At 53.9% G+C, this 27,039-nt stretch overlaps 1 protein-coding gene across 1 annotated transcript; it reads left to right on the plus strand.

Annotated features, from left to right (window-relative positions):
- Positions 1-3,883: 3,883 nt before the first annotated feature.
- Positions 3,884-21,559, plus strand: Nptxr (neuronal pentraxin receptor; the record flags this gene model as incomplete). The annotated part of the gene is made up of 5 exons (XM_057792251.1): positions 3,884-4,756; positions 13,404-13,623; positions 15,152-15,399; positions 17,208-17,387; positions 17,751-21,559. Coding segments are annotated over 5 exons (1,746 nt in total), but the record flags the coding sequence as incomplete, so codon positions are not given.
- Positions 21,560-27,039: the final 5,480 nt, after the last annotated feature.

Genomic DNA, 27,039 nt, shown 5'->3' on the forward strand with positions numbered 1-27,039 from the left:
CAAAAGGTCCTGAAATAAAACTGCAGTGAGAAGAGCTCCGGTGGTCGCGTCATCCTTGCTGGACAAGGGGGGCCGCGACAGTTGGTGGCCCGTACGGGGATAAGACAAGAGGTGCCGCGTACGGGGATCCTCCAAACCTCTCTCCGTGGAGCCCAGAACTTGCTGCAGTCAGGGGGTGCACCAGATAATCCTCAGGTAAAGGCTGGGGATCCGCGAAAAAAGCGGGTTTTCCCGCTCTCGCCAGTAGAAGGGAGAGTGGGGGTAATAGGGCTGCGACTATAGCAGACGGATCAAAGTGAGAGCCACAACCAAAGTGGACGGTTTAAAGTAAAAATAAAAGAATGGGATTTTAGAATGGGCGCTTCAACATCACACCTGATTTTTCTGGCTCTTAACGAGCTGTTAAGGAGCGCATTGGAAAAGTTTTTGACTGAATGTGACACAATTGTTCCTTGGTTTGCCGTCTCTGGCAATCTTAATGTGTCATCCTGGGACAAGCTTGGTAGAGATCTGAATTTTGCTGCAGAACAAGGTACGCTAAGGAAGGGAGTTAGATTCATGTGGTTTGAATTACCGAGACCTCCTGAGTTTGCAGTGGAGAGTGAGCAGCTGCGGCTCCATGGCCAAGCAGCACTGAGGGTCTGTGAAGCTGCAAACACCCAGGACCTGCCTTGAGGACCAACAAGGCCAGAACGCTAGGTCACTCCCAGCATGTGCCTCAGGGCACAGAAGCACAACTGTGATAAGATCTGTTGGCTTGGACCTCTGTCCCTGTCAGGGGCAACAGGCCGAGATGGGATCCGTCCCACCCCGATGGGGCCCGGCCGCTCTGCGCTGCCATGCCTCTACCTTATGGCTGTGGGGAGGTAGAGTCTCTGCCTCTCCCCAGTCGCTGCTGCGACCTGCGTCCGAGCGCAGCTGGAAAATGGCAGTAAATTGCAGTAAATACCCTTAAGAATGCAACGTCCCCGCTCAGCAGGAAGTAGCCAGACAGACTGACAACGCCCAAATTCCCTAAAACGTTTTAAGTGGGGACCCTTCAATGGTTGCAGAGCAGCAAGCCTGCTTTCCTGAGTTCTGCTCCACTCCATGCACCAGTCTGGACCCAGAACGAATGCAGCTGGGGCAGAAAGGCAGCTGGAGCAGAACTGGAGCAGAGCTTTGCTAGGTGGCTGTGGTGGAAGGCACATTGCCTCAGCAGTCGGTACCTAGCCTGGCGGATGCCACAGCAGTGCTCAGAGTATTAACAAAGCAACAAGTGCTGGAGCTGAGACAAGCTGGAGCACAGACCCCACAGGGCTGCCCGAGAACGCAGCGTAGCTGCAGGGCAAGGAAAGGCAATGGCAGTTTTAGGCTCTGCACACCGCTGAAGAGTCTGCAACAGAGAGAATTTAAATCAAGAGACTGCCCTATTGTAGGAGCAGGTACCTGTGTGTACTGTTTTAGCCAAAGGGTTGGTAGAATACCATAGCCCAAATGGGAGGTTGGGTCTAATGGTGATTGGGAACCCTACTGCTGGCAATCTCAACACCTGTTGTCATGGGCATTTATCTTTAAATCCTGTGTAAGATCAGACAACTCATGAGAATACAGCATATGGTCATTTAGCAGAAGCAGGATCAGCTGAGCTGCTAGGGAAGCCAAAGAGGTGCACGAGGAGGTGTCTTCCATGCACTCAGCTGACAAGAATGAATGTGCCACAGGGGTATGGCAGCTGGGGTATGTTAAGAGAGGCAAGTCCATACCCTAGTCTGTCAGACATTTCTATCCATCCAGGGCTGTGTGTGACCAGCATTCAGTATGAAAGATTAACTCATGCAGTTAATTTGTCTAAAGAATTGTCTAGATATCTTTTAGGTAATTGGTCTGGTGAATTCGAAAACTGGAAAAGCTGCGAGTGGCGACTGCAGATTCCACACGCATGGACACCAGCCTGACAGAAGGACTATCCTCCTGGATCACTCCATGGATCATCTGAAGAAGTGGGCGGGAGTAGGAGCCCTAGCAGGCTTAATGGTGCTTGCCTCCCTGGTATGCCTGTGGTGCATTTGTCACATAAGGGTTTCACAGCATCGCAATGCAGTTATGATCATTCAGGCCTTCACGGCCATTGAAGCAGGACAGTCTCCCCAAGTTTAGCTATCTTAAAAGAGATAGAAGCGAGCACAGGATGCAAGGCTTGCGCACTGCACTTGAGGGTAAGCATACATCAACCTCAAGAAGAGCAAGTCTGATTGCATGTGGGTTGGTGTCTAACTCCCACCTCTGTAAAAGGACACCGGACAGGTCTAGTGTTCTCTGGGTGGATGACACCTGGACAGACACTAGTACATGTTCCATTTTTTAACAGAGATCAGACCTCTACTCTTGCCTGTTGCTTTGCAAAACAAAAAGGGGGAACTGTAGAGAGCCGTGTGGAGTCACACCTGATGGCTATGTGTAGAGAGCTGCGTGGAGTCGCACCTAATGGTGCTGGCTCCCGCCCTCCGCGATCCCGAAAGCGAGTGCTCTCTGTGATAATCAACTCCTAATATCAACTAGGCCTGACTTATGCTATTATCACGCAATGATTGTCAGCTGCTTGCATATGCGTGGACCTATGAGCAGTGCCCACCTGGCAATCCAGGATTGGTAGCCCAGGCCTACTTAAGGGCTGGGAGAGGTTTGTCCGGAAGAGAGAGAGAGAGATTTTACAATTGTGAATAAAGTCCTGGAATAAACTGCAGTGAGAAGAGCTCTGGTGGTCGCGTCATCCTTGCTGGACAAGGGGGGCCGCGACAGGGAGGGAGTTAGAACACACGCCCATGGACCACCCACGGGGTGCCAGGAGTCAGGGAGGGACCCCCAGGTTTCTGGGGGCTAATGCCCCCTCAGGAACGTCCTGGTCCCCTCCCAGTCATGTCCACACTGGAGGTTGTGGGGCAGAAACTTTGAGATGGCCTTCCCATCAGGTCAAGGCTTGGCTCAGGTCTTAGTGAGCTATTCCCACAAGCCCCAGACTGCAGCAGAAACCGTCATGACCTCCCAGAGTTCTTTCAGTCCAGAAATCCACCCCAGACAGAGCCAGCCTGAGGAAGGATGGCACTAGGACTGGACTGGAAAAGGTGGCAAGGTTTTTAAAATATTTAATTGCGAAGTTAATTTTCAACAGAGTATATATAGACATTTTAGACACGATCAAGTAAAACCTACACGCACACACAGCCCACTCCTGCCCGGTCTTGGCACCCACCAGCTTGCTTTCCACCTGCCACTCTGATGGAGGCTGCAGGGAGCTAGGGGCTTCTTTTCTGGGAACCTTGAATCTTGCAGGCCCAAGGACTTATAGATGGAGGTGCTTCTGATAGTTCCTGGCATCCCAAAGATGGAGAAAAGTGAACCCTCTTCTGCTAGGAAGTTTGGAGGTGGCAGGTGACACTCAGGTGACCACAGCAGAAACAAATCGCCTGGCCTCCTCACCCCGAAGGCTGTCTCCTTTCTCCCCCAACTCCCCACCCTACTAGTTTTGACCAGGCAGACGTGGCTGGCCTCAAATGCTGCTCCAAATGGCCCACTAGCTGTGTGACCTTGGGTTGCCACCTGGGCTCTAGGGTCTCAGTTTCCTCTTTGTATCAAGAGCTTGTTCACTCTGGGGCTGAACTACAACGGAGCCCGCATCAAGCTGAGCCCAGAGCCCTCAGTTTCCTCATTCGTGTGGTGAGAATGTTCACGCTGGGTGTTAACTGCAACCGAGTCTACAGCGTGCAGAGCCCAGAGACCCGTAGGGGCTCAAATGTCCGCATTCTGGGGGATCCGGAGAAGACCAGAGCCCAGACAAGCAGGGTCGCCCTGGAACCCAGCCGCCAGCCGCCGCAAAGCCACTCAGTCATCACCCTCCGTGTGAAATGAAGTCCTGGGCGTGGCGCACACACCCCGGCTCCCAGCACGGAACGGGTGCGGGGCTGGGCCTCGGCAGGCCCCGGGGGAGCGAGTGGGGCGGGGCCGCCGCGACCGCCTTCTCCTCCACCCGCCGCGCGGGCTCAGAGCGGCGGCAGCAGCGGCCGCGGCGACATCTCCGGCTCCTGCTCCGGCTCCGGCTCCCGCGCTCCCGGGCCCCGCGCCCCGACCCCGCCGCCGCTCCTGCCGGGGGCCTCGCGCGCCCCCTCCGCGCTTCACGCTGAAGTTCCTGGCCGTGCTGCTGGCCGCGGGCATGCTGGCGTTCCTCGGTGCCGTCATCTGCATCATCGCCAGCGTGCCCCTGGCGGCCAGCCCCGCTCGCGCGCTGCCCGGCGGCACCGATAACGCCTCGGCCGCCGGCGCCCCGGGCCCGCACCGCAGCCTGAGCGCCCTGCACGGCGCTGGCGGCTCGGCCGGGCCCTCGGCATTGCCCGGGGAGCCTGCTGCCAGCGTCTTCCCGCCGCCGCCCGGGCCGCTGCTTAGCCGCTTCCTCTGCACGCCGCTAGCCGCTGCCTGCCCGTCGGGGGCCGAACAGGGGGACGCGGCGGGCGAGCGCGCGGAGCTGCTGCTACTGCAGAGCACGGCGGAGCAGCTGCGCCAGACGGCGCTGCAGCAGGAGGCGCGCATCCGCGCAGACCGGGACACCATCCGCGAGCTCACCGGCAAGCTGGGCCGCTGCGAGAGCGGCCTGCCGCGCGGCCTCCAGGACGCTGGGCCGCGCCGCGACACCATGGCCGACGGCGCCTGGGACTCACCAGCGTTGCTCCTGGAGCTGGAGGACGCGGTGCGCACGCTGCGGGACCGCATCGAGCGCATCGAGGTGAGCAGCGCGCCGTCGGGGACACTGGGTGTGGGAGGCGCTGCCCTGCCAGCAACGCGCGGGTCCCGGGTCCCCAGGGCGGTCACCCGGAGCACGCTCCTGGCTGGCACCACGGGAGAGTCCTGGTTCGGATCCCAGGTGGGAGCCTGGCACGGTGACCGAGACACTCGAGTGGGAGAACGTGTCCACTTGTAGTGGAAATTGATTGAGAGACAGGTGTGGCATGTTTGGCACATAGGAGGCTCTCCTTAGATGTCCTTCTACCGGAACTCGGAGCAGCACCCGCCCCACACTCACTACCGTTAGGAAGTATGCCCCTTATGCCCAAGAGTGCCCTATTAACACCAACCTACGCTCTTGCACCACCTCCCACCCTCTGGCCACGCCCAGCTTTATATACCTGAAGCTCTGGACTCCTGGGGAGTCAGCGGATGACTCTCCAATAGGGACCAACTTAACTCGCTCCTCCTGCTTTTCCAGGTCAGATACAGGAAGCCTGGGCAGTAGGGACCCTACTCTTGAGTTCTGTGTGATGCTAAGCCCATTGATTGATTATACTTATGGTCCCCTTTCTCCCTGTTACAAATTCCCAGCCTGGGGATGTAGAGGTGAAACAGATTGGGCAGTCCAAACAACCAGGAAGAAGTCTTGGCCATTCCCAGACGTGGACTGATTTCCAGACACAATAGGCAGCTAGATCAGGGGCAAAGGCATATGGCTCCATGCTCAGTCTGGGGGTGTAGGAGGAGAAACCTGTGGGAAGTTGTAGGCCCTAGCCCAGAAGACCACCAGGAAGTCAGCTGCTCACACCCCCACTTCAAGGCGTCTGGACCACAGCCTCCCCACACCACCCCCAAGGCTTCTACTCCCCTTGTGGAAGTGAGAAAATCTAGCTCAAACCTCCTGAGCCAAGAGTAGGAAAAAGACCAAGTCTGCAGGGAAGGGCAGCCTCAGTCTCCTTACCTGTACAATGGGCATCGTGACATCTATATCCCACCAAAGACTCCAAGTCCAAAGACACAAATGTAATTGGGAGCAGACTCTCCCCTTACGAAGATTGTCCTAGTGTGAAAATCATTTGTTTGGTTTTTTCCTTCTGCCCCAGCCCAGGCATCACAGATGGCACAGGTGGCTCCTCCCACGTCTGTGACTGGTGGAGAGGGATGACCCTGGCATCTGCCTCTTGGCAAGGTGGGCTTCCCTATGGTGGGCCTGCTGAGGCAGAGGGATCCTGGCACCTGGGATTTGGCAGTGGGTCAGCCTCCCAGGCTTGGGGAGCCCCGGCTTTCCCACATTCTTCTTCCTGTGTTTGCTGACTGCAGCAGACATGGGTCTGGTTTCCGAGCCTTGCAGCAGCTAGAGTCAGTCTCCTGGGGTCCACGCTGCCACTCTCAGTGGGGACTCATGCGTCCCTAGGCCACTGACATCCGGATTTACGGGGTCTGCTGTCACCAAGGGTAGTCCTCCCGAATCCACTCTAGCTAATGTCCCCAGAGGTCATGACCTGAAGGGGCTTTCCAATCTCCGCCTACTGACTCCTTTTAGACCGCTGACCCCTTCCCTTTCTGGCTCCTAGATGCATCTCCCCGCCCCCTCTCACTGAACCACCACATCTGTCTGCTTCAAGACTCCCCTTGGCTCTCCTCTTGCGTCCCCTGGGTGGTTGAGCCACACCCAGGGGCTTCCAGTGCTCACTCCACAGGACCCACAGATCCTGCCTGCATCTGTGTGTCCACTCCCATCTGCCTCTTGGCTGATCCCTTGCCTCCAGGCACATCTGGGAATGTTCCTACCTTGGGGTTCCTTGGTGGGGAGCACACTTCTCAGCCTGAAGCCACCTGCTTGAATCTGATCTGGCTCCTCAGCCTTGTCTCTCAGGCCTCTCTCGTCTTCTCTTGGGTCAGTCCACCCCCCCCACACACACACACAAGCACCTGCTCTAGACTCCTTCCTCCCAGAGGTCTTCCCTGGCCACACCATGACCATCCTCCTCCCCCATCACCACCTGTGCACCTCTGGGTCACCCCTGCACCTTCCAGCCAGACCTGACTCCAATAGGTGGAGACATCAGACTGACCTCCTCCTCCTATCCACCTCAGGTGGGGGCCAGCCGAGCCTGAGGACTTTAGAAAGAGCATTGGTTTGTTGGTTTGTTTTAGTTTTTATTATTCACTGGAAAAAGCCAACAGGTTTGGGGAGAAATTTCTCAATCCGACGATTCTCTCCCCTTTCGCAGCTCCCTGATATTACTCCAGCAGCAGGCATCCTCACAGGCCAGGGCAGAGTTACCGTTTTCCCATCATCCCTAGCCTCTGTGCCTGGGGAGGAGCATAAGTTGCCTCTGATTTCCTCCCTTCTGCAAGCTGTGGCAAAGTTGTTTGCTTCCTCTTTAGTTTGTTGAATGGAGCCTTTAGCTGAAGTCCCTGGGGTGCCATTCCCAGATCAGAGGATGTGGCCTTCTCCTGACTATGGCCAAGAACCACCTTTCAATGGAGCTGGTCCACTTAGGCGGCATCCGGCCATGCCGGCATGTCCCAGAGTTCCATTTTTGTGCTAACGTCTGTGTAGGGTGAAGGTTCAGGATTGGTTTAGGCAGAATTTCCTTGACATACGCCCCATCCTCCACTGCCCTGCCCCCATTCTGGAGCAGAGCCATGATGAAGAGTCCCAGCGGGTGCTGGCTTCAGGGAAGCCACGCTTTCTGATATTCTAACAGCGATCGTCCGTATTACTAAGCGCTTATTCTGCTTCCGGAACTTCATATCAACCCATTTAACCCTCCCTCCACTCTATGGAGGAGACCTTATGCCTCTTTTCCAAACAAACCAGACTCAGAGAGGTTAAAACACTGACCCTAGGTCGCCCAGCATCAGAGCCTAGATCTTCCCTCTCAGTATCTAGCTCCAGGGTCCTGTCTGGTTCATCAGTTCTTCATGGACCCTACACTCAGGAATCAGACAGTGAGAGAATACAAGGGAGGGCAGTGCTCACTTTCGTCTTGGGTACTAGCAGTGTGATGGTGCTGGCTAAGTCTTAGAGGTTGGCCCTGCCAGTGTGGAGGTTCCCCTGGGCTGCCAGGAGCAGCTGGCCCCTTTTAGGTATGTATTATACATTGACTCTTTCAGCCTCTGTCACGTGAAATAGGCCATGTACATTTCTGTCCTAGGGGGAGGGGACCTGAAGGCTCAGAGTCTGAGGGATGCAACCCAGCAGACCTCTGCCCCTTGCCCCTGTCAGGGTTCCCATTTGCAAAGAGTCTATAGGGAGGGCCTGGGGTGGAGTTCCATTGGTAGAACGCTTGCCAAGCATGCGCAGAGCCCTGGGTGCAATGCCTAGCACAAAATAAGTGGGGCATTACGGTACACACCTGAAATCCTAACTTTACGGTACACACCTGAAATCCTAACTTTTAGAAACAAAAGGATGAGGCTTTGAAAGTTATCCTCAGCTACATGGAGAGTTCAAGGCCAGCCTGGGCTACATGCAACTCCATCTCAAAACACCTAACAAACCTACAGCAGACCAGATGTTTCCTAGATACCCTACCAGCTCTAAATGACCCCAGGTGGGCCAATTGCATGGGACTTACTTACTGCTTGGAATGCTCTTTCCAGATCTCAGTTTTCATGTCTGTAAAATGGGTGAGCTGGGCTGTGACAAGCCCTTCACTGAGCCTGTAAGTGGTAGACCTTCATCCTAGCAAGAAGCCTGGCTTTGTAAACCCTGGATCTGCTACCATCATGCCGTGACCTCAGACCCTCCTGTGTCTGATCCTCAATGATCCCATCTGTTGAATGGAAAGGGACACCCCAAGCCCTTTGAAAAAGTCTCTTGTCCTCCCATAAAGAGAGGCCCTTTTTCATTTCTGTGGTTTACCATACGTCCATGGTCTGTCAGGGTTCATGCCTCATTTATAAAGGGCCCAAATTCCGAGTGGACAGGTCTGGTCAGTAAATGTGGGCACTCCCAAGATAACAATTAGAGCCTTCTCGGGTCCTGAAGGCTCCCTTGGGACTCCCAAAGTCACTGGGGTCCCCCCATTCTGACTATGGTCACTATTGATGAGGTTTGTGTGTGTGTGTGTTCTTGGTTTTATGAGACAGGGTTTCTCTATGTAGCCCTGGCTGTCCTAGAACTCGCTTTGTAGACCAGGCTGGCCTCACACTCGGAGATCCACCTGCCGCTGCCTCCGCAGTGCTAAGGTTAAAGGTGTGTGCTACCATCCCAACCCGGTAATGAGTTTTGCTTGTATTTGAACCTTGCACGGCTTTGTGCCAGTGCCATTACGTCAGATGCCTGTGGCAGTGGCCACTTGTCACTGTTTGGGGGCACCATCACACGCTAGCCTGTTCTGAGGATGACCTTCGAGTTCTGTTTAATTCTAGCCTGAAGCTGCTGTGAATACTGTGTGGTCTCTTCGGGTGGCCGTCAGCCCTCCTTTCTGCTGGCCCTGTCTCCAGCAGTGGGCTGCCTGGGTGTCGGCAGGAACGTATATTTAGCATATGTAGGTACTGTGACACATTTTCCCAAAGTGGCTGTAAGCATCTCCACACCCACCCGGGAGCAAGCCTCGCCTCCAGGCTTGGTCAATTGCAAGCTTCCCTGAGCTGGTGGGTGTAAAGGACTCAGGACTCTCGTGGTTTAAATGTATATGGTTCAGCTAATCCATAACATCAGGCACTGTGCCACCCCAGAAATCTTTGGCCATGGTGGGATGAGGTCAATGGTTAGACTGCTCACAAAGGAATGAACTTAACAGGGTGACCCCAGGATGGTTTGAGTGTCTTATCTCTGTTGAACTCCGAGGACAACTGTTGAGTTTATGTGTCCTCCATAGCTCTACCTAAGGGGAATAGGATCAGAGAGGGCAAGGCACTTGTCCAAGGCCCACAGCACGGTGGGGCTGAGCGAAGACTATTGCCGGGATTCTGAGTAAAATGATCTGGGATGGGGAGTCCCTGTCATTGCCGAGGACACCAGGGGAGGCTCAGCATCATCAGGACTGTGCGCAGGTGTCTCAGCTGGCTTTTTGATCAAGTCATCCAGCTCCATTTTTCCCTCAGTAAAGATAATAGTAACAGTAACAACTGCTTGAGGGCCACACGGGACACGCCACCTTAGGTCCCGCCTTACATCTGATCGCTTGCACCCCGAATGTAGGAAGTATTAACATATGATGACCACTACGAGGGTCAGAGTGGTCAAGCAGCTTGCTCGAGCCACAGATCCCGTCTCGGCTAAGAGTTGGTGACAGTTAGGCAGGCACCCCATTGCCAGGGCACACTGTGACTGGATGAATGAGTGAATGAGGGCTCAGAAGCCGTGACAGCGCTTGGAACCCCAATCTCTTCTTAGAGCATCTTGGCTCGGGCTTGAGGGAAGCTGCCATCTGGGAGAGCAGGAGCTCTCTCGGGTGAGGGTTGGGAGGGCCGGGAAGAGTATTCCTGGCAGAAGGAACAGCATGTGCTGGAGTCTCAGGGTGAGATGGATTTATGGTGTTGGGGCACGGGCACCTCATTCTGAATCAACCATCTCACCCCTGCCTTCTGCCTGAGCCGCCTCCTCCCCCAGGCGCCTGACGTCTGGCGGTGCTGACTGCTGACCATCCTGTGCCTGGTTTTCTCTCAATGTAATAATTTGACAAATGGTTTCAGGGTTGGATATGGAAAATGTGAATCCTTTCAAGGCATTTATTTACTTATTTTTGAGATGGTTCTCAGGTAACCCAGGCTGGCCTTGAACTCGATATGTGGCCAAGGATGACCTTAAACTTCTGACCCTCCTGATTTCATCTCCTGAGGGCTGGGGTCACAGGGCGTTCACCACCTCACACGGTTTGTGCAGTGCTGGGGCCCTCTGCCAACTGAGCTGAGTCTCCAGCCCCTTTAAGATGTAGTGAGGTAGTGTTGGTGGCAGTGACCATAGCCAGCACTCCACCCAGCTCCCAGGCCTGCTCCCCTGTGGGCTTGGAGATAATACTGCCCTTGTACCAACAGGGAAACAACTTTTTTTTTTTGAGACAGGGTTTTTCTGTAGCTTTGGAGCCTTTTGTAGACCAGGCTGGCCTCGAACTCACAGAGATCCACCTGCCTCTGCCTCCCGAGTGTTGGGATTAAAGGCACGTGCCACCGCCACCACTTGGTGAGGCGCAGCATCTTTTGATAACCAGCCACTCAGCTGATGGAGTAGGGGAGTGAGCTGGCAGGACTCACAGGATATGGGCACAGCTGAGTGGAGGGGCCTGCACCACTGTCCCCAGAACCTGGCTGAGCAGGCAGGGATGGGCTGCAAGGAAGCTGATGTCAGGCCCTTCCTCTACTCCCGTCGCAAAGGAAGTAGCCACTTACATGAAGCCAAGGCTTCTTTCCCAGGTCTTTCAACACCTCAGCCGTGTCTCACTAGCAGGATTAACCTGTGGGGGCCTCTGTGAGCCTGACTTTCTCATGGCCACTGAGACCATTCCTAGCAGCCAGGGCAATGTTACATACCCACTTTGCAGAAGAACAAACTGAGACTCAGAATGTGAGGGTTGGTACCAGGAGTGGGCACAGGATTGCTGTGTGACATTAGGCAGGCAGCCCACCCTCTCTGAGCCTCAACACCCTGGTCTCTAACTTAGTCCTCAGGAGGTAGGAGCAACTGAGAAGTGTTTGTCCCATGTCTGGTATCAGTAATGCTGCTGCCCTTGGCATTCCCTGTTGAGTACTAAGGAGCCTCCCACCCCACCCCCATCCCCATTAGCTCATAATGGCTGGGCTGGACCTAGAACCCTGGGATTTGGCTCTAGGCCCAGATAGAATAAAGTTTACCACAGACTCTCAGCATCCCACCTGGAGTCTGGACCTCCCTTCCTGCCCTATCAGGCACTGAGTGGGGGATAGTGTGACATCATCTCCGCTTGTCCCCCTACCATCTCAGGCTGGGGCCCACTTGGCACGAGGCCCGGAGCCCACGCCGCACAGCCTGCGCCTGTGGCAGATGGAAGCGGGGTGGGGGCGTCGTGTTTCTCTGATTCACATGCTGGGGTGGGAGAGATGCTGCCTCCTAGCCTCTGAGCCCCCTCCTCCCCGGCCTCCTGGTGCCACCAAACAGGAGCTTCGACAGAGGACAGCTTGTACGCTTACCCCAGCCACCTGTGTGTCCCCCTCTAAGGAAACAGCCAAACCCAGCACTGTCCTGGTCACTCGGGAGGGTAAGGAGGAGGGAGGGAGGACACCACCCAGCTAGAGATAGGACAGTGTCTCTCAGCATCCCTCGAGCACCTTCAAGGCACTGGCCCTGCTCCTGAGGACAACTTAGGGACCCTTTCAGCCTAGGTGACCCAGCCCTGGCCTTGGTGGTCATTTTCTTGGTGACACTGAGCATGCCTCTTAGCCTTTCCTGTGATAGGGCACAGGCGTGTTCCCTGTGTGGATGTGCTCTGTGGCACAGGAGCTGCTGTGGTCACCAGTGGTGTGACCTCCAGGCTGAGGAGGTGCGGGGCCCCACCCTCACCACAGCTGCTGTCCCTCGGGAACAGAGTAGCGGGGTGATGGTCCCCGCGTGAGGACTGTGGTCAGGGCTGTGGTGCACAGGGAGAAAGGCCTGTAGCCTGGCTGGGGTGGGTGTCAGCCACAGAGTTTGGGGTGCAGTGGGACACAAGCCACACCCATCCTGTGGATCTGTCACAGCAGGGAAGCTCGGTGGGAGTCACAGGGAGCCTACAGTCACCTATGTGGCCATAGTCACAGGGAACCTGCATTCAGGTTCAAACTACTCTCCATCCTGCTCACCACCAGCCGCAGGCTCCTGTCAGCATCTGTCATGAATCCCCCTGGGGAGCCCTGCACCCTCCGTGTCCTGTCTGTCCCCAGTTCTGACGAGTGGCTCCCAATCTGGTCATTGGTCAGTCCCGAATGAGGACCTGGTATACCCCACAAGCACCCACTGTGTGCGTGAGCGCCTACTGTGCGCACCAGAGAGTGAATGCCCTTTTCGGTCCAAACCTGTGGCCTGGCCTGCCTGCCTTAATTCTGCCCACCAGGGTGTGAGACAGGACAAAGAGGGACTGTGCACACTGTCCTCATCCTGCGGTTGGATAGTGTCAGAGCCTGCCTTGGGATACCCTGAGCGAGATGGACTTTGGTGCCAGCTCTGTTTATTGGCATTGGCCACATAATCCTCCCCAGGACAGTTTCAAGATGACAGTACAATTGTCTCATGAGGAAATAAGTCCAGAACAGGCAAAAGGTTTTCCCTTCATCATACAGGCGGTTAGTTCCTAAGCTGTGTTTGAGTCCTTAGCTGTCACTTGAGTCTGGGATCCGTACTACAATTCCAAGATAATGATACCAGAGGACCAGGCTGCAGGAGTGTCCTGGGAGGTCACAAATGCCCTCCATCCACTGCGTCCCAGCCCTTGCAGGGGGATTCATGTCATAGGGCCCAACCACAAGGGGATCTAGAAGCTTTCAGTGTGGTCCTTTTCCGCTACGAAATTGTGCTTGTTTGAGTTCATTCCTGCTGCCTACGGGCTCTGTGAGTAGGCTGCCTGCCTTTGCCTCACTCTCCCAGCTTTGCTGACCGGAAGCCAGGCTCACCTGTGGTGGCCGGCAGAGTGGTGACATCTCTGTGTGACATCACCATCCTTTCTTTTTCTCTGGAGCAGCAGGAGCTCCCAGCCCGTGGGAACCTCTCCTCGGCACCGGCCCCAGCCGTGCCCACCTCCCTGCACTCCAAGATGGACGAGCTAGAAGGGCAGCTGTTGGCAAAGGTGCTGGCGCTGGAGAAGGAACGCGCTGCCCTCAGTCACGGCAGCCACCAGCAGCGACAGGAGGTGGAGAAGGAGCTGGATGCCCTGCAGGGCCGCGTGGCAGAGCTGGAGCATGGTAGGTCCCAGAGTGCAGATAACTGAGCTGCGGGGCTCTGGTCTCTGGCCGTGACTTCCAGAGGCTGTGGAGTGGGAGAGGAAGGGCCTGCTTGGGGGATCGTTGTCACTCTCAAAGCCACTGCTAACAGATGATTGTCGTCTTCTGGTTCTGCTGGGTCCAGGAGCTGGCTGTGCAAAGACACGCTGGCTGACTTAATCGCCACAGACTGCAGGGTTTTTCACAGATAATGACGGTGAGTTTGAGAGCGGTCAAGGGACTTGTCAAAGGTCACACAGCCAGGGAACAGATGTCTAGACCCATGACTGGAGCCCTCCGACCCCTGACCTTGTGTTTAGCCGTTCACAATTATCACCTTTTACTAATCTGCCAGCCTTCCGGCATTCATTTAACCCCCAGGCCTGGTGCTGCCAGGGGTCCGAGAATTGTAATGGACAATGTGTAGGTGCCAGTTACCAGCACTCCTGGATTCCAAGGCCGTCACAGACTCGCTCTGTGACCTTTCAAGGTCACTTTCTTTCCTCAGACCTCACGGTTTTCACTTGAGAGATGGAGAGTGAGATTAGGGACGTATGAGCTCCTATGGGCCCTTGTGAGGGCAAGTTGGGGAGACAGGGGAAGCTGAGGGTGGCACACGTGTCTTCTTGGAAGAGGGGTCTCAAGCTAAGTGGCCATGCTAGGTTCAGCTGTAGGGGAACAGTGGGCCTGGGGGGGAGGGGGCTCCAGGGAGGCACCCAGTTGAGTACTTGAACTGTGGCAGTGGCCTCTGTCCCCACTCAATCCAGCTCCTACCATCCCACACACCAACATCCTGAGGACCAGGGGAAGTGCCTCCTAACTGCCTGCAGGAGAGATGAGGGAAGTCCTGGTGGCTCCCCTCCCCACTCCTCCCACCCAGCCCCAGCCACACATCACCTCCCATCCTGGGGCTCCATGCCTATTTCTCTCTATACTGAGTTGAGTCTTTGACTCTTTGTTCAAATCCCGGCCCTGCCACTTTCTTTCTGTGTGACCTTGAGAAAATGACCTCTGTGTGCCAAGGTATACCTGAAAAATGAGGACTGTAGCAGTGCCTGCCTTGAGCGCTTGTGAGGAAGTGACGTGGAGAAGGCACTTAGACTCTGCCTGCCACAGAACACCACAGAATGCTTAAGTTAGCAACAACTCTAAATAGTCATTATTATAGCTGGTATTTGATAAGCCTACCATGGACCCACCAACCCTCACTGTGGAATGAAGAACGTGTCATTAGCCCATTTTACTGAAGAAATGGAGGCCTGAGGAGGTTGCATTTATCTCATTGAGACTCATAGGTCAGAAAGTAGTAGAGGCGAGATTTGAACTCAGGACATCTGAAGTCCAGAGCCCCTAGGCCTAGTTTAGTCACACCTCTCAGCCCAGAGGCAAAAGTAGACGAGTTGAAATCCCTTGGCACTCCCACCCCGGTGCGCACACCTGCACCCTAGTGGCCTGGAGCCATCATTCATTGTCATTGTGCAGTGTCCAGACCTTGCCCTGTCCCTTCCAGGGTCCTCGGCCTACAGTCCCCCAGATGCCTTCAAGGTCAGCATTCCCATCCGCAACAACTACATGTATGCCCGCATTCGCAAGGCGCTCCCGGAACTCTACGCCTTCACTGCCTGTGTGTGGCTACGCTCCCGGTCGGGTGGCACCGGCCAGGGCACCCCTTTCTCCTACTCGGTGCCTGGGCAAGCCAATGAGATCGTGCTGCTGGAGGCCGGCCCTGAGCCAATGGAACTGCTGATCAACGACAAGGTGGGCGGAGTGTAGGGCATGGGCGGGGCTTAGGGCTCAGGGGCTGGGGACGGGTGGGCTCTGCTTCCCAAAAGAAGTGCCCCACACTACCTCGGTGCTAAATGTAGGTTGACACTTTCCTTCTCCTGTTCACCATACTCGGCACACATTAAATAGCTACTGTGTGCCAAGTTCGGTTCTGGCAATATAGACAATCCAGCTGCGGGCGGGGCTGACTAACGAAGGGGAAACAGGCTGACTTCCAGGTCATGTGGCTAGAGCCCAGCCTACAGGCATCTGCACCCCGAGCCCTGTGCATTCTCCTGAACAGAGAGAGAAAGGGAGAAAGAACTACTAAAGGGCTTGTCTGGCGAGAGGTGGGCTGCTGGTGGTCCCCAAAGGCTATACCACAGGTCACACTCGCCTGGCACCAGCCCACAAGCTAGACATCTGGAAGGTCCACTGGGCGTCCAGGAGACTGGAGATTAGTGACCCATGGGGTCATTGTGTTGCCTTGAGGTCCTGAGATCACAGGGGTGACCAGGCTCCACGTGAGAGGGCTGTCCTGACCCCTTCATCTTGGCCTGCCTCTGCCACTTGGTAGAGGGCAGCACTAGGCTCCCGAGATGGAGGATTCAGCACCTTGGACAGGGCACAGCGCAGTCAGCTTTGTTCCTGGCTGCTGCTTGTCCCCTCTGGCCTGTTTCTTTATTCTGCTGGAAGCGCTAGATTTGCCGTCCCATAGCCCAGTCCATGTCCTTCCATGGGACTTTTGTCTTGGCCCACAGTTTGGGGTACAGTCGATCTTGGGAAGTCAGGACAGCAGGAGCAGCGCTAGCTGTGAGGGCCCCAGTGTGAGGTGGCTGATCACATTACATCCTCAGCCGGGAAGCAGAGGGAGATGAATGGGGTTCTCTGCTGGCTTCTTCCCTTTTATTCAGTCTGGGAACTGCGGCCCAGCAGCCACATTTGGCCTTCCTCCTACCAGATCCCTCTAGAAACACTCCCTCATGAGCAGTAATGCCCAGAGGCACGTCTCCTGGGTGGTTCCAAATCCAGCCAAGCTGAGAGTGGAGGTGAACAGTCACCGGCAATGTCCCTGAAAGCCCGGCTGTCCCGTGCAGGCACGATTTGTTCAAGGCCATGCCCAGATCCACCCTCAGAGTCTGGAATGGGGTCTGGCACCCAGCAGGCACCAGAGAATGCCTTATGAAGTCGTGATCACAGGGCTTTTGTAAGACAAAGCCACAGATAAGTGGCGTCCACCTCACAGACCAGCACCAAGCCATCAACAGAGGCTTCCAAAGCACCATGAGCAAGAGACCCAGGCTGCGTCTAGGCTCATGATTGATGAACCATGTCTGCATTGGGGGCAGGAAGAGGCAGCAACTGTGTATGCTGTCTTCCACTTTATAGATGAGGCCTCGGAAGAAAAGAACAGCCTCCTCAAGGTCACATAGGGGCTGGTGGCAGATCCAGGGCCAGACACTGGGACCCAGCCTTTGAGTCCAAGGCTCATTCTGGCATAATGAATGGGCCCCACTGTGCGCTAGGCACTGATTTAGGTGTATAAGGGAAATGGGTTTGTGGACACTGTCCCTACCATGTGTGACCTCGAGGCCCTGAAAACCACAAAGGTAGTCCCTGTGAACTGAAAGAAACTGCTTGACGGGGTTGTTGGAAGAGGGGGAGCCGGGACAAGAAAGACAATGGATAGAACCCAAGTCAAGCCTTGGGTTCTGTCCCTAGAGCAAAGCTGAGGCTAGCTGCAGAGCCATGCCACTTCTCCAGCCTTGGGCCTCTCACCTGGGTTTGCATCCTGTGTCCAGGTGGCCCAGCTGCCTCTGAGCCTGAAGGACAGCAATTGGCACCATATCTGCATTGCCTGGACTACCAGGGATGGCCTGTGGTCTGCATACCAGGATGGTGAACTGCGGGGCTCTGGTGAGAACCTGGCAGCCTGGCACCCCATCAAGCCACATGGTATCCTTATCTTGGGCCAAGAACAGGTAAGGCTCAGGTGGCTGCACCCCCAAGTCTCTACTGCACCCACTTTGGGGCCCCGGCCAAGGAAACGAGAGGAACTGAAGCAGAAGCTAGCATTTTGTCTTACCCACCAGTTTGCAGATGGGCAGCAGATAGCTAAAGAAACAGGCGGAGCTGAAACCCGGGAGGAGGCTGGAGTCTTGGAGTGGTGCTAAGGGAGGGCATGAACCTTGGGAGTGAGGGTGGAGCCTTGGGAGGTAGCTTCCTTGGGTGGGACTAGAACCTTGGGAACCTAGCTTTGGCAGGTATGGACCTGGTTAGATTGCCTCCGCCCTTCTTCTCTCACCCCATGTCTCTCTCCTTTCTTTGTTTCTCTCTTGGCCCAGGATACCCTGGGGGGCCGATTTGATGCCACCCAGGCCTTCGTTGGTGACATTGCACAGTTCAACCTGTGGGACCATGCCCTGACACCTGCCCAGGTCCTAGGCATGGCCAACTGCACTGGACCACTGATGGGCAATGTCCTCCCCTGGGAGGATAAGCTGGTGGAAGCCTTTGGAGGCGCGAAGAAGGCCTCCTTTGATGTCTGCAAGGGGAGGGCCAAGGCATGAGGGGTCGCCTTGCTCAGGGCCTCTCCCTTGCCTGTCACTTTGGGGACCTCCTTAGCCTGTCCATGTGCTGGCCTTCCCTCCTACCACATTCCTGGCCATACCTTCCACTTCCCATCACTTCCCATCACTTCCCACACCTCCCCAATGCCCTGCCCTGGATGGATGACCCCTCAGCCACCTGGGTAGGAACCAGTATCTCAAGTCATTTGATCTAGCCCAGGGGAGTTGAGGCAGTACCGCCTCCTGGCAATGTGTTGGCTTGGTCTCTCCGCTCACACCCTCAGCCTCCCACCAGTCACATCAGACCCCACTAATTCCAACATTCCCTGAGGGGTTGTGGGTAGAGATGGCCTTTGACCCTCTCAACTCATGCTTCAGGCCTACACCAGGCCATAGAAGAGATGCCAAGATGCATGAGATCAGACCCTCCTCGTCTGTCTTCTTCAGTTGCCCACAGGGGCTATGGGATCATTGCCGCCACAGCCCCCTCCCCCTCCCTCTTTGCACCCGTTCCTTTGTGTGTTGTGGTTTGAATGTTGGTTTCATGTCAGTTCAAACCCCACCTCAATTTCCAGGATGTTCCCTTCCCAGTTCCCACCTAACAGCCAGGGACCAAGACCTTGGAGGCCAAAGGGCTGTAATTACCCCCTATATCTCCTGGCAACTTTGCCCACCAGCATGGTTGACCACCCCACCCCCATGCCTATGACAGGACCTGGGTCACTCTAGCCTAGCCTGAGAGCATCTAAAGCAGAGGCACTGTAATCCAGGAGACATTTTCCTGCCAGAGCCCGATGGCTTAGCCACCATATGAACTCCTTCTGCATGGCCCTGGAAAGACCGGAGGGTGCTGAGAGGGAGTTCCCTGCTGCTGACTTGCTGTGTGACCTTCTGTAAGAACCTACCCTTTCTGGATCTGGCTTTCTTCCTTTGTGAGCTGAGGCCATAATGTTGGTCGCATCTGAGAGGCCGCATTTAGAACATGCGATGAGCCGTGATGCCTGGTGGACAGAGCAGGCAAGGACAGCACTGAAGGCCCAGTGGCTTTAGCACAGAAGGTTCTGGACCTGGATAGCAGATGGGATCAAGCTAGGCAGGGGTTAGGGTCACAGCTGGCTCAAAGGGTCAGGATCAAGGATAAGGTTCAAGGCAGACCAGACACACATAAGCATTAGCTCCCTTTGGCTCCTTCATCTTTGCTCTTCTGAGAGCGTCTCAGCTAGTGGCTTCCTGGTCTCTGTCTATAAGCGAGTCCTTCTCAGCTCCCCCAGGAGCACAGAAGAATGTCAGTGCTGAGAAAGGCCGCCCAACGTGAGCTCCTGCTTGTGGAAGATGTGGAAGAGCAGAGAGGGCAATGAACTTGTCCACGATCATACGGCCCAGGACTTCTGAATCCTCCTCAGTGTTCCTCCCTGTATACCATACTGCCTGTCCTTAAGGGTCTTTGAGCCCAGCTTATCCCTGTGCAGGGAAGCATTTGAGAGGACACAATGCTTTTCGGAAGAGCACTGGGACATCTCAATGGGCCGGCCATCCAGCCTCAGGAGGTGAGGGAAAGAGCCAGGACAGACAGATGCCTGAGGATACAGTGCCCTCCTGGTCTTCTCCCAGGCACTGAAGCAGTAGCAGGCTGACTGAATCAGTGGGCACTGGTGCCCCCCACCTCTGCCCTGCCAATTTTTGTCCCTGTCTGTGCTCCCCATGGCCATTCAGTCTGAGATATGACTCAGGAGTGGGAGGTTGCAGTCTATGCCCAGGAAGTGTGTCCAAGACTTGCCTCTGGCCTGCAGATCTGTTTCCATTTTGAGAGCGACTACATGGCTCGGTACCTCCATCCCCATCCCCTGAAGATAGTTGCAGCTGCTTCACCCAGACCTGCTGAGATCCCCGTTGCCCAGTAACAGCCAATGACATCAGCCCCAGTGCTGGGTCAAGTGTCTGTCGTTCAAGTTGTTGCTGGGTGACAGCTGAATTCAGAACTTAGACCTCAGGGACTCTGAGCCTCATCCGGCTTTTGCTATTGTTCTAGAAGAGGTAGCTTTAGAGGAGGCCTTGGGAGGACAGAGTCTTAGGAAGAATGTGACAGAAACTGCTGGGTCATTTGAGCCCACCAGACACACCATCCTGATCCTTTCTGCTTTGTCACAGTGGCAATGAGAAATGACACCTCAGCCACATTCCCGTTCCAGGTCGCCCTGGTTCAACTCTAACCACCGCCCATCCCAGGAGAAAGAAATGGAGGCATCGGGGCATGTCTCCGAGTGTGGATCACTAGGGAAAGGGCCATCTCTCCATTTCCAGAGCCCCCACCTGCCCTGAGCATGTAGACCCCTGTTTGTTTGTTTGTTTTTGTTTTTGTTTTGTTTTTTCGAGACAGGGTTTCTCTGTGGCTTTGGAGCCTGTCCTGGAACTAGCTCTTTAGACCAGGCTGGTCTCGAACTCACAGAGATTCACCTGCCTCTGCCTCCCAAGTGCTGGGATTAAAGGCGTGCTCCACCACCGCCCGGCCTAGACCCCTGTTTTGATGCCTTCTGCTGCTCCCGACAAGACAACTATGACCCTGAACTGCCCCTGGGTCTGATGAAGATGGAGCTGGGCTTGTTAGGTAGCCTTAGACACTGGAAATCCAATCGGGCACTGTGTCTGCACTATCTGGTTTGTCCTCAAAGCACAGTTATGAGGTAAGGCTGGTCTTAGCCTATGATGTAGGAGAGAAGGACGCACTCTGAGGGTAAAGTAACTTACCCAGACTCGGCCAGCTGGTAACAGTGCAGTTCCTATTTGGAGGCAGGTTACATGCCCAGAGGACAGTGCCACTTCCTTTAGGATATAGGAGCAGCAGAGATGGGGTCTCTCACACTCAGCCTCTACCTGGGCTGCAGTTTGCAGGGTGGGAAGGGAGGAAGGCAGGGTGAAGGTGGCTCCTCCTCAGCCTCCTGTTCTGGACAAGGCCTGTGCCAGGTGCTCTAAGCTGATCCCTGCCAGCTTCCCCACCTCTGAGGCATGTAGTGCCATTTCCCACGTCCCAAGACATCATCTCGCCATGGTTAAACATGATTGAGGACCACAAACGGGCTGAGGAACTGTGGGAGGGAACTCAACCCTTGGCTTGCAGATGGGGAAGCCGAATCCTGGCTGGGGAGCTCACATGACCCTTGACCCCTCTGACTGAGCTTCATCTTCTCCATTTTCCCCCCAAACTGGGTCCCACCTACCCATAAGTCCCAGCACCCTTGACCTGAGAAAATTGGAGAAGTGTCTCCTCCCAGATAAGGGCCTCCTCTCCTCACCCCTTCACTCCAACTACCTGCCACCCCCAGGTCCCGCCTCCCAGTCTATCCCCTGCCCCTGCTGGGTGGGGAACCAGCTCCTTCCCAGACTGAGCAGCTAGCATGTGAAGTTGTCGTCGGACACTGAGATGAGTGCCCTCCACTGCCCTCCCTCCTTACTCTGCTCTATTTTGTATATAAGTGACATGAGATATTTTGTGTGAGTGTGAGTGTGTGTGATTTGTGTCATGGTTTTGTTACCATTTTTGTTTTTGTAAATTTGAACGTTCTAAATAAACATGTGGTTTACTCGGAGGAGGCTCTTCTGTAATGTGGGAGTTGGGGGTACCCTAACACCCGCAACAGAGCAACAGCTGCCCCAAAGCCTCACCCATCTGTATCTGCCCCACACCTGGCCTGGCTAGTTCCGCTGAGCTAGGCTCAGACATACAATTTCCCAGGATTTCCAAGAAAGGCTGCATAGAAGCGAGTCCCACGTGGAATGTGTCCCAGTTCTAACTGGGCTTTGGCCTCATTCCCAACACCCCTTCCCACCTGTGCCCCAGTTCCAGAATCCGGGTCCCTGGTGTTGCTTAGGACCCAATCTTCCTGAGTCACATGCCCAGACCACAAGAGATCTGCATCCCTTGGGGGTCTTGGGAGGTGGTACAAGAAGAAAAAGACCATGGTGTCACAGCCCCTCTGCTTCCCGCTTGCCCCTTTCCTTCCCTCCCCAGGTTTTGTCTAGGTTTGTCTGGTGCCTCTGATCTCTAGACTGGACTCAGACTAGCACTAGAATCCAGACCATCTTAGGCGGAATTTACCAGCATGGCGTTATTCCCTGATGAGCTTGACCTCAAGTGGTGACCTTTAGAAAATCAGGGTAGAGGGGCAGGGTTGACAGAGCTTCCCAAACTCTCAAGAGTGCATTCAGCCTTGGCAGACACACATCACACGAGAAAGCCACGTTTGGCACTGTTGAGGCCTCTGAGCATCTGTGAGATTCCAGGTTTGTATTTAAAATACAATCCCGGCCGGTTGTGGTGGTGCACGCTGGTAGGTTTTGCTGAAGGAGGCAGAGGCAGGAGGATCACGAGTTCGAGGCCAGCCTGGGCTACACATTTTAGGGGCTGGAGAGATGGCTCAGTGGTTAAGAGCATTGCCTGCTCTTCCAAAGGTCCTGAGTTCAATTCCTGGCAACCACATGGTGGCTCACAGCCATCTGTAGTGAGATCTGGTGCCCTCTTCGGGCCTGCAGACATACACACAGACAGAATATTGTACACATAATAAATAAATATTTAAAAAATAAAATACAATCCCGGGAGCTGTAGACAGATACACCTGAAGACTGAGCTGCCGGCCAACGCGCCTTGTTTATCCCATCTTACACCACTTTCCTTGCGAACACCCTCTCTCCCTTCGTCCCACCGCCCAGGAAAACCCCCTTCCACCTGCTCCACACCTGCTCAGGCAAATGTAGCAGGCAAACCTGGGGCCCTGTTAGCATTAACCACACAAATCCACGGCCAGAAATGGCCCAGGAACACCCATCCATCCCCTCCTGCCTCTGTTCAAGGTTTTGCTTTCCCAAACAGCAATATTATATCCTTTCTGTCGTCAGCCTACAACCCTCTTCCCCAGCCCTGCATGCCGGAGGGTAACCTTTCCCTGCCAGCGCCTCAGGATCAGAACGATGGGCCAGTCTTCCCTTGGTACCATCCCCAGACCTGACGATGAACGGTGCCAGCCTTGTTCTCAGCTTCCTCCTGCCACTCCAAATGAACTATGTCGGCTTCTCTCAAGATCTGGACCCATCATCTGACCTTCCCAAGAACCCGCCTCCTGGATTCCCGACTCCTTCCTGTGGGCATGCAGTGACCAAGTGTCTCCTCCCTTAAATAGGCCTTGTTTGGGCTTTTAGTTCTTGAGGTTTCCAATCCGTGGTGAGCTGGCTTCATCATTTCTAGGTGGTGGCTGAAGCAGAGCATCATGGTAGAAAGGTGTAGAGGAACAAAATTGCTCCCCCTTGGGGGCCAGGAAGCACGCCAATACATCATTCAAAAAAACATCCCCATGGGCTAACTCCTCCAAACAGGCCCCACCCCCTAATAGTTCAATAGTCCTAAGTGCAGTGAATGGTGGAGTCAGAGTCCTCTGAGCCAATCAGCTCTCAAGAGCATCATCCGCGAGAGACCACCCATAAATCTCTCAGGAGGATACTTCAGACACCCACAACATCCGCTTGAGCCAATACCCTCTTTGGATCATTCCTTGTGTTTCTGTTCCTCCTGTTACCAAACTTCCTGGAAAAGCAGGCGTATCGAGCTGGTAGCTCACTGGAGTGCCTGCCTAGCATTTACAAAGCCCCGGGTTCCATCCCCAACTATAAACCAAGGGTGGTATTAGATCTGCAGGCCCTGGAGGAGCAGGGAGCTGGCCTCAGCTCTAAGAGCATCATCTGTGGGACCCAGGTACGCAGCAGGTGTTGGGCAGCACTCGCCCCAGCTGTCTGCTCCCAGTCAACAGCCAGCTTAGCTAGTCCAAGGTCAAGGGGCTCGCTGTCAGCCTCAGAGCTACAGTGAGGGGCAGTGTCCCCTCTTCTGAGAAGCCTGGGACAGGGACTTGACTTCTGACCTCCCATTTCTCACCTGTAGGACAGAACACCTGCCATGCTGCCGGAAAGGGGCAGAAGGCAAAGCTGGAGACAGGGAGGGTTTAGAGGTGTCTGTCTCGGCACAGTCTCCAGAATGCCATGCGTAGGTTGTGCTGCTGAAGGTGATGTTTCAGCCTCTGGGGTGGAGTTGGGGGGGCGGTTGGAACTCACTTTGTAGATCAGGTTAGCTTCAAACTCACAGAGATTTATCTGCCTCTGCCTCCCAAGTGCTGGAATTAAAAGCGTGCGCCACCACTACCTGGCTTGTGTTCCTTTTTTTTTTTTTTTTTTTTTAAAGATTTATTTATTTATTTATGTATACAACATTCTGCCTCGATGTATGCCCGCACGCCAGAGGAGGGCGCCAGATCTCAGCACAGATGGTTGTGAGCCACCATGTGGTCGCTGGGAATTGAACTCAGGACCTCTGGAAGAGCAGCCAGTGCTCTTAACCTCTGAGCCATCTCTCCAGCCCGCTTGTGTTCCTTTTTAAGAGTCGGTTTCACTGTGTAATTCTGGCTGAAACTCGCTGTGATTAAAGGCATGTTCCATGGGGCTCAGCCTCTGCAGTATATTTAGCCTGCAGTCCAGACCTCCTCCATCTTCCCAGCCCTACAACTTCTCAGCCCTCACTCAGTGTCTCCCTTTGCTCATCACACTCTGGACATGCTGGGCATCCTGCTCGTCCCCGACATGTGCCAGACAGGAAATGCGCACATGTGTCTCCTTGGGTCTGAACTGCTCCTTCTCGTTTCCCCACAGACTCACCTTTGCTCGCTACTTAAATCTTGTTTGTTACGCAGCACTCACAGAAATCTTGCTGACCACTGGGCTGATTGGTTACCTGGCCACTCTGTCTTTGGCCTGCCATTTCATGTATCCAATCTAGGAACTTTCCACTCAGCCTGGAGCTAAATGTGCACCTGCTCAGGGATCCTCTTTCCTGGTGGCCTCGTCATGTACCTCTCTTTGTAATACCTTATTGTGGGCCACCCAGAGTGCCCTACTGAATGTGCATCACCTCCATAGCAAAGAAGCTGGATTTACATTTTTTGCCGTTATATATACACCTCACTAGGTGCTTACTAACACACATTAACTGGACACTAGCAACTGATAAACACGGAGTGCTCGCTCTGTGCCAAGCGCTCGCTGCTCTTAGCACTTGGCGTATATTAGCTTATTCTACCCAACAAGGGAAGAGAACTGAGACCCAGGAAGATTGGGAAATGATAGCACCAGGATGTTTATATAGCCTGATTCTAGAAGGGACAAGCCCTTTAGTCAACCTCTGTCACTGGAATTAACCACCTGAGATAATCCACTTTCAGAAAGACAAGGTTTGTTTTGCCTCACGGAAGTCCTAGTCCATGGATTGGCTCCACTGTTTCAAACCCAGGGCAGCACATGATGGCAGGAGTGTATGAGGAATGAAACCACTCACCTCATGGCCAGGGAGGAAGAGGACAGGCCCCACAGTTCCTTTTAAGGATATGTCACCAATGACCTAAGGGCCTCCTATTAAGGCCCTACCAATCAAAAGTTCCAGTCTCCTAACAGTGCCAAGCTGGGATCACACCTTAAACACACGGGCCTCTGGGAGACATTCATCTTCTAAATACACAAACGCTGCTGCATGAGGTAGTGTGTGTGTGTGTGTGACTTAAGGCTCCCTTTGTTCCTTCAGGGACATCAAAACACACGTTGAAGAAACCAAGACAGGACATCCTTTGTAGACTCTCACTAAGAAAATGCAGAGACATCAAACACACATCACCCAGTAAGGCACCAGGTCAAAGCTGATAGACAAAGGCGCCAGAGAGAAGAGTATTTCAGAGGCCTGCAGCTTTCCTCCAGGGGTACCTAGCACTTACAAGAGATGCCTCAGGTGAGCAGCAGGTTTGTATGTACAAGAAACTAGAGGACAGACAGGAGAGAGCTTGTTAGAAGTGGCAGTTCAGGATGAGGCACTCTGGGAACTCTTTCAAAGGCCCATACATTACTTGAAGTACAGTACATTCAAAATGGTTTAATTCTCCCACAAAGGAATACCCACGCTTGGTCTTTTTGTTTATTAAATTAAAATCCAGCCTTTCAACAATGACTTGCTAGATGCAAAACCCAACCCTTCCTGGAGGGTGGAAACCTCATCTAAACCCTTACACTGTGTTTTTGTTATATATGGGTCTTCGTTCCAAAGACAATGATCAGATACACCTTTAAAGAGAATGGCCGAGGATCCAGAGGGAGGAGTGGAATTTAAAGCCCAATAGATATGCGAATTCCATAAAAATGCATTAAATTAAATACACACACAAACACAAATATGTATACACACATAACATTCACAGATACACATAGCATTTACACGTATGCACACATACACATACATTCACACATCTCACACATGCACACAGGAACAAATAAAGGAAGCCACTGTCTTCATCATAATGGCACTGCCCCTTACTTTTGCAGGATGTTGTTGCTGGGGGACACTGATAAAGAGCATATAGGATTGCTATATTTTTAAGGTTTATTTTTATTTTTTATTTATGTATATTTGGGGGTGTGGAGACATGTGGAGGGGTGTGTGCATGTGCATAAAGTTGAAGTTGCAGGCAGTTGTGAGCCACCATGTGGGTACCGGGAATTGAATTTGGGTCCTCTGGGAGAGCAGCCATCTTTCTAGTTTTGCCTTTTTGTTTTTTATTTTTTCTGAGACGGGGGTTTCTCTGTGTAACTGGCTGTTTTAAAACTCACTTTGGAAACCAGGCTGGCCTAGAACTTGCAGAGATCCACCTGTCTCTGCCTCCCGAGTGCTGGGATTAAAGGTGTGCACCCCCATGCCCAGCATGTTGTTTTTTACAGATGATCGGGAAAAGGAAAGGAAACAGCCTCCCCGGAGACCTAAAAGGAACGCAGCCCTAGGGACACCTTGGTTTTAAACCCATGAGAACCATTTTGGACCTCCAGAGCTAGCAATGATAGATTTGTGCTCTCAAGTCACCAAACTCATCGTAATTTGTTACGGTGGCAGCAGAAAAGTAATTAATATACTAATTCATAATATACTCAGATAAAAAGCCAGTCACAAAGATTCCAGAAACTCATACTGAGAATGAAAGTAGAGATTATAAAT

The sequence above is a fragment of the Chionomys nivalis genome, chromosome 17 (assembly GCF_950005125.1).
Source record: "Chionomys nivalis chromosome 17, mChiNiv1.1, whole genome shotgun sequence".
Classification (NCBI taxonomy): Eukaryota; Metazoa; Chordata; class Mammalia; order Rodentia; family Cricetidae; genus Chionomys; species Chionomys nivalis.